The sequence below is a fragment of the Oenanthe melanoleuca genome, chromosome 27, assembly GCF_029582105.1.
Source record: "Oenanthe melanoleuca isolate GR-GAL-2019-014 chromosome 27, OMel1.0, whole genome shotgun sequence".
Taxonomy (NCBI): Eukaryota; Metazoa; Chordata; class Aves; order Passeriformes; family Muscicapidae; genus Oenanthe; species Oenanthe melanoleuca.
In genome coordinates, this window is record NC_079360.1 from 3,526,461 (window position 1) to 3,533,319 (window position 6,859).

The window sequence follows — 6,859 nt, forward strand, 5'->3', positions numbered from 1 at the left end:
GCTGAGAGGGCTGTGACCAGGATGAGGTGAGTGGGATGAGTTTGTTTCGGGCGACTGTAAACCAGTGCACTAGATCTCAACAGAGATCTCCCTAATTCAGAGCCACCCAACAGAAATTACATGTTTTGTGTTAATAAACAAACGGTCACAAACACTTAGAGGAAGGGTTAAGCTTCCTGCCACTGCCAAGCATGTCCCTTTGGCAAATTAGGGCTTGCAACCACACATGGAAAGCGGGTACTCCCTTCCACGGTGACACCCACCATCTCAGCTATAAATGCAGAGGAGGCTGGCTGGAACTTGGAGCTATGATTCCAGAACAACTGTAAGACGAGCTTTGACTTTTCACCCGAGTTCTTTGCTGCTGCCACCATGAGCTGTGGCTCCAAGCAGCCCCTGAAGAGCTGCCTGCGGGGGAGCAGCGGTGCCGGGGCCGGAGGGGGCAGCTCGCTCTCCTCGCTCTCCTCCAGGACAGTCACTTCCAGGACAAGCGGTGGGGGCAGGTTTTCCGGCAGCAGTTGTGGAGGAGGAAGCTCCCGGAGCAGCTATGCTGGCTACGGAGGAGGGATGAGCAGCAGCAGCTGTGGAGGAAGGCTGGGTGGTTATGGAATGGGCCACTGCAGCATGGGAACGGGCTTCAGGGCAGGAGGGAGCGGCTTTGGGGGAGGCTATGGAGGAGGCTTTGGTGGAGGTGCTGCTGGTTTCAGTGCTGGCAGCTTTGGCAGTGGTGGCTTTCATGGAGGGAATGTGGGAATTCTCTCCTACGATGAGAAGCTGACCATGCAGAGCCTTAATGAACGCCTGGCTTCCTACATGGAGACAGTCAGGAATTTGGAAAAGGAAAATGCTCAGCTTGAGCAGTTAATCAGGGAGTGGTACCAGAAGCAAGGTCCTATTGGCCCAAAGGACTACAGCCACTATTATGGACAAATTGAAGAACTTCAAAAACAGGTAAGATGTTCTTTGCCAGGGAAGTTTAAGCACTGACAGGCTGAGAGATTCACAGGGAATGTTTTCCTAACTTGTTGTTTCTCTTCTAGATTGTGGCTGCAGCTGTGGAAACCCACAAGGTACTTTTGGACCTGGATAATACAAAGATGACCGCAGAAGACTTTAGAATAAAGTAAATATATATTTCTCTTTTACAGGCACTGGCTTCCTTCCTCCTGCTTTCCTGAACTTATTTCATAGATTAATTCCATAAACAAATATCAATCCACAGGGACTTGGCTTCCTCCTGCTTCCATGGCAGCACAACTGAAATAATTTGTAAAACTTCAAATTTTTCAGTTTTCTTAGAGTGATCTTTGACAGGAATGCTGCCTGTGGCTGCAGAGCCAGAGCTCACAAAAAGTTTTATTTTTAAGAAAACAAAAATTGGGATTTTCTGTCACAGAAATCAGGTTAACCAGATAGATGGAATCTGCACAAAGTTGCAGTAAGAAGAGACGATGAGAAAGACCACAGAACTTATTTTAATATTAAAGTTTGATATTAATATTAAACTTTATATTTATTTAGTATAAAGAATAATAACATTGTTATTAATTAATATTATTAATTAAATGTTAAGTACTGGCTGATGATTCCCTAATTCTGATGGCTGAGTGATGCTGCGTGCTCCAAAGTACAGACACAAAAGCAGACACTGATACAGGAATAGGTGAATTTTCCATAAATAATGTCAGTTAGGATGAGGATGAGGTGCCAGGAGCAGGGCTGACCTGTCTGCACTGTCCTGGTGCAGGTATGAGATGGAGGCTGGGCTCCGGCAGAACGTGGAGGGCGACCTCAACAGCCTGAGGCCCCTGCTGGATAACCTGACCCTGACCAAGTCCGACCTGGAGATGCAGTTTGAGTCTCTGAAGGAGGAGATCATCGACCTCAAGAAGAACCACGAGGAGGTAAGAGCCAGCTCCTTGAAGTGCACACTGGAGATGTGGGGAGCTGACATCCTGTGCTGGAAACACTGACCAAGGGGCAGGGCCAGGCTGCTCCAGCGTGGCCCTGAGCTCAGCCCCCTCAACAAGCACTGACTGCAAAGTCAAGGCTAGATAAGTGCAACACAAACCCCTAAATATATATATATATATATATATATATAATATATATAAATATATAAAAATAGAAATAGAAATATATAAATATAAATAGAAATAAATATATATATATATATAAAAAAAATATATAAATATAAATGTTGTTGAAAGGCTCCATTTGTGTTCATTGCCCTTGGCCTGGGTTTTCTCTGCAGGAAATGAAACTGCTGCAATCCCAGTCCAATGGGGATGTGAATGTGAAGATCAACGCTGCTCCAGGAGAGGATCTGCTGAAAAAACTGAATGAGATGAGGCAAGAATATGAAGCTATCATTCAGAAAAACCGTGCAGAGGTTGAAAAGTGGTACGAGAGCAAGGTAAATGCTGACAACTCTTGGTAAGAACTTCCTGTAGAGAATGACACAGCATCCTTTGCTTTTATAAAGTAACACTTGAGTCCCCTTGGTCAAAATGAAGTAAATCACAAATGGGCTTGAATTGCTCTGGCACAGCCACACAAGCAAGTTCAACAGCCCCATTCTACCAGAGTCCCTTCTGCAAATTGTGTTCTAGATGGTCCCATGATAAACTGCCATGTTGGTACTGTTAGTAAAACTCAGAAACTCCAATTCCCTACGTTAATTTTTCAGATGGAGGAAGTGAGTCAACAAGTCCACTCGAGTAGCCAGGAAATAGAATCGAGCAACCAACAGATCTCTGTGCTGAGACGTGAATATCAGAGCCTGGAAATTGAACTGCAGTCACAGATCAGTCTGGTAGGTAACAACTGCTCCTCATCCCCTGCTGTGCACAGAACTGAGGAGCTGCTGGAATGCCAGGGACAGTCAGTGAGGATCCTTGGTGTATCTGACACCACGTGGGACTTTCCTCATGTTGGGCACAAGAATGATCTAATCCTGCCACATCCCATCACCACTGCATTTTGCTTTCCCTCTGCAGATCGACTCTCTGCAGTCCAACCTGGAGGACACGGAGCGGCGCTATAACATGCAGCTGCAGCAGATCCAGGGCATGATCGGGCCCTTGGAGGAGGAGCTGGCCAGCATCCGCTGCGAGATGGAGAGCCAGAACGAGGAGTACAAGATGCTGCTGGGCATCAAGACCCGCCTGGAGCAGGAGATCCAGCAGTACAGGGCCCTGCTGCAGGAGGGGCAGCAGGGTGTTAGGTACAGACATCAGTTAATTAACTTCCCAATTAATTCCTGTAGTCAGCACTGGTGAGGCCACACCATGAGTCCTGTGTCCAGTTCTGGCCCCTCAGTTTAGGAAGGACCTTGAGACACTTGAGTGTGCCCAGAGGAGGCAACGAGGCTGGTGAGGGGTTTGGAACACAAACCCTGTGAGGAACTGTGAGGGTGTTGAGCCTGGAGAAAAGGAGACTCAGAGGGTGACCTTATCACTCTTACAGCTCCCTGAAAGGTGGTTGTAACCAGCTGGGGTTGGTCTCTTTCTCCAGGCAGCACTGACAGAACCAGAGGACACAGTCTCAAGCTGCATCAAAGGAAAATTAGGTTGGATATTTGGAAAAAGTTTTTCATTGCAAGAGTGATAAAGCACTGGAATGATCTGCCCAGGGAGGTGGTAGAGTCACCATCCCTGGATGAGTTTAAAAAAAGACTGGATGTGGCACTTGGTGCCATGGTCTAGTTGAGGTGTTAGGGCATGGGTTGGACTCGATGATCTTGAAGGTCTCTTCCAACCCAGTGATTGTGTGAATTCTGTGAACTTTCTGTTGATGCAATCAGGGAGAGAGGACAGCAGCAGTGTTTGTATTAGGAACTGGTGCAAGGCATTAATCCTCAACATATTTACTACAAGCACAAGAATTCACATGGAATCTAAATCTTAGATGGCAGCATGCAAAGCTGTACTTTTACAAAAGTCTTTAGAATTGTAATTTGTAAGTACCATCAAGAAGTGCCATTATTTGGGAAAATGAAAGGTAAGAAAGAAATAACACACCCCTTCCTCCTTACAGCACTTCACAGGGAGGAGCTGGTGGTGGATCTTCAGGAGGAGGAGGTCATGGAGGAAGTGGTGGAGGAGGAAGCTGTTGGTCCCCAAGAAGCAGTGGAGGAAAAACTGGAGGATCCTATGGAAGATCTTCCTCTTCTGAAAGTGGAGGAGGAGGGAGTGGAGGAAGAACAGGAGGTGGAACCTGTGGTAAAACTTCATCTGGAGGAGGTGGCAGTGGTGGAGGAGGAGGAGGTAAATTCTGCCTCTCCCGCTCTTCATCTTCCCAGTCCCAGCCTGGAGACTCTTGTGAAAGCCCAGGTAAAAATGGAATTTAAAAATGCATCCTGCAATTCACAATTCTCTCTGAGTAGCAGGAAAGGACATAACAACTTCCTTCCTGGAAATATTTTTGCTGTTTTTTTCCCTATCTTGTTTTAAGGCCACTCTGACACTTGTTCTTAGATAGTGACAAACGAACATGAGCAGCACAAATGATGGCATGAAGAGTTGTGTCAGAGGATGGGTGAAAAGAGGAAATGGAGGGGGAAAAGAGAAATGGTGCCAAATCCAAGGTATGCAGGGAACCAGGAAAGTCAGAAGTTAGAAATGTTAGTGGCATTAAGCAGAGGTTGGTTAAAGCAAGGTGGAATAGTTGGAACACTCGAGACATTTGAAGTATTAGAGGCATTGGCTGCAAAAGACTGAAGCAGCAAAAGATGGAGAGTGACCAAAGGGTCCAATCCATAACTGATTTCCTGGCTCTAGTTCCAGGAAGTGCTGAAAACATGAAGCTCTGCCTGGAAGGAAACAAAACATTGGAGAGAGGAGCAACCATGGAGGAGGTGTCTGAAGCCATAAAACAGATGAGACGGGGTAAGGGTGCAGGTCCTGGCAGCACCTGGCAGACAAAAGCCTGCAAATGGTGAAAATGAGCAGGAAGATGAAATTTTAAAAAAGCTTCAAATTCACTTTTGATTTTTAATGAAAAGATGGAAAATTGTCCTGCTCCTTACTCCTCCTTTATTCCTTATAATGACCAGGTTCAGTCAGGCTCTGTCCCAAACACAGTTCCCACTGCAGACTGACAGTCAGTCATGACATGAGAGTTGGCTCTTGCCCAGAAGGTCTGAAGCCATCAGTGCAAACAGCAGCAACACTGCACAGACACTCCTGATGCTGAAACCAAGGCAGTGAATTCAGGATTTTGTATCATGAGGAAGATTATTTAGTAAAATTTGGTGTAGGTGAGCTCTAGTTTTTAAAAAAATCCTACATGAGCTTTGCAAACTCCTCCAAAAATTTTTATTCCTCTGATCAAACATCCTCTGCCCTGCAACACTTCAACATATATCAATGTTTGATAGGCAAGATTAAAGCATATTATGTGCCATCTCTCTTTAACTTATGAAAATCTAATGTAAATATCTGTACACACACAAATGCAGATTTTAAGTTCACCTGTATTTGGTTTGTGTGCTGCAGCCACTCTAAATTTAAAGTGATTTGATGGCTGAGAACAGAAGCAGATCCATGTAGTTAATTGCTAAATCTGCAGACACACTGTATAAACTCAGGTCTGACAACCCTGAGAACTGCACAGGTGATACTTAGGAAGTAGCATAAGGTTAAAAATGCTGAATACATTGAAGAAATTCTTGTTTTTCTCCATCTTTCAACAGGGAGTTTTAGAAAGGCTGAGGAGTGATCAGCAAGACCAGCATCTTCCACTGCACCTCCCAGTGAGGCCTTTGGACCAAGCAAGACTCCACTGAGCACAGCTGAACATCCCCTGCCACGAGCAGGAGTGAACACTCATCCAACTGACTCAACTCCAGGGGCTCCTCAGAGCTCTCTGGATGTCCTGTCTGCTTCTGCCATCTGGGTTTCTGTTCCAAATCACTGTTACCTGAGTTAATCTCTACTGTGATTGGTGTTCCTGTGGAATAAATGCTAATAAATCTTTGCTTCTCTCTGATGCAACCAGAAAGCTGGTCCAAGTTCCTTTGGCAGAGATTTTTGTTTGAATCAGTTACAAATATCAAGCCCTACCTCTGGATACACAATGATTTGTCAGATTACCCACAAGACCTAAAGTTTTCAGTGACATATTCACCACTTAAGCCTCACTGGGCAAAACTTTGCAGTCTGCAAAGGAACAATTTTCTACTGGTCCCTGCAGTGGGAAAACTCAGTCAAAACCCTTCTGTTATTGGCTCCCATCAGGGACAAGAGAGTGGGTTTAAGGAACTGACTATTCCCTATAAAACCCCTTTAAAATATGAGCTCTGTTGGGAATTTCACTTGAAAATAACCAGAGGGTTTCTCACACAACACCTGCTCACAGATACATCCTTCCTCCTGTGCACTTCTCCCCTCACTTGCTTAAGCCCAACCAGAAGGATCACTCCATGAGTCTTTCTCTCTCAGTTTTACAACCATGAGGTTTGTTTTTTCCCTCTGAGGAAGGCATCAGCCATGGGTGAATGTTGGGAAACACAGACTGAGTGGGAGACCGTGGGAACAGGAATCCTGAACGCCTGAGTTCCAGCAGATCTGTGCCAGTGATTCACAGTGTTGCCTTATGCCGGGCTCTCAGCCATGAATTAGTACTGGAAAACAACAACAACAAAAAATCAGATTTTTCTTTTTTCCTGACCAGTGTCTCTCTGGGGGCTGGAGGAGCCAGCTCACCTGCATGAAGGGCTCCCGCACACACAGGTGCTGATGGACCTGGCCTGACAGCACAGTGATGGCAGGGATTGTTTGCCAGGATACCCCCAACAAAATCACGTTCTTCATTTTTAACCCCTTGCAGCATCACATCACACTTGTCTCTGTTTTGC

The 6,859-nt window shown here is 45.6% G+C and overlaps 1 protein-coding gene across 2 annotated transcripts; it reads left to right on the forward strand.

Annotated features, from left to right (window-relative positions):
- Positions 1-300: 300 nt before the first annotated feature.
- Positions 301-6,001, forward strand: LOC130263973 (keratin, type I cytoskeletal 10-like). 2 transcript variants are annotated; one of them, XM_056511845.1, is made up of 9 exons: positions 301-951; positions 1,041-1,123; positions 1,748-1,904; positions 2,255-2,416; positions 2,690-2,815; positions 3,000-3,226; positions 4,039-4,334; positions 4,782-4,889; positions 5,696-6,001. In XM_056511845.1, exons 1-9 carry the CDS (start codon positions 373-375, stop codon positions 5,719-5,721), a joined length of 1,764 nt encoding a protein of 587 aa, XP_056367820.1. In that variant the 5' UTR covers positions 301-372; the 3' UTR covers positions 5,722-6,001. The 2 variants fall into 2 exon arrangements, with proteins under 2 accessions (XP_056367820.1, XP_056367821.1); XM_056511846.1 differs by lacking the exon at positions 4,782-4,889.
- The last annotated feature ends 858 nt before the right edge of the window (positions 6,002-6,859 follow it).

Bases quoted from the DNA above. Each gene is read 5' to 3' on its own strand.
- LOC130263973 (XM_056511845.1), top strand. From the start codon at position 373: ATGAGCTGTGGCTCCAAGCAGCCCCTGAAGAGCTGCCTGCGGGGGAGC. The intron at 1,905-2,254 runs GTAAGAGCCAGC...TTTTCTCTGCAG, and splicing joins TCAAGAAGAACCACGAGGAG to GAAATGAAACTGCTGCAATC. The intron at 2,816-2,999 runs GTAGGTAACAAC...TTCCCTCTGCAG, and splicing joins TGCAGTCACAGATCAGTCTG to ATCGACTCTCTGCAGTCCAA.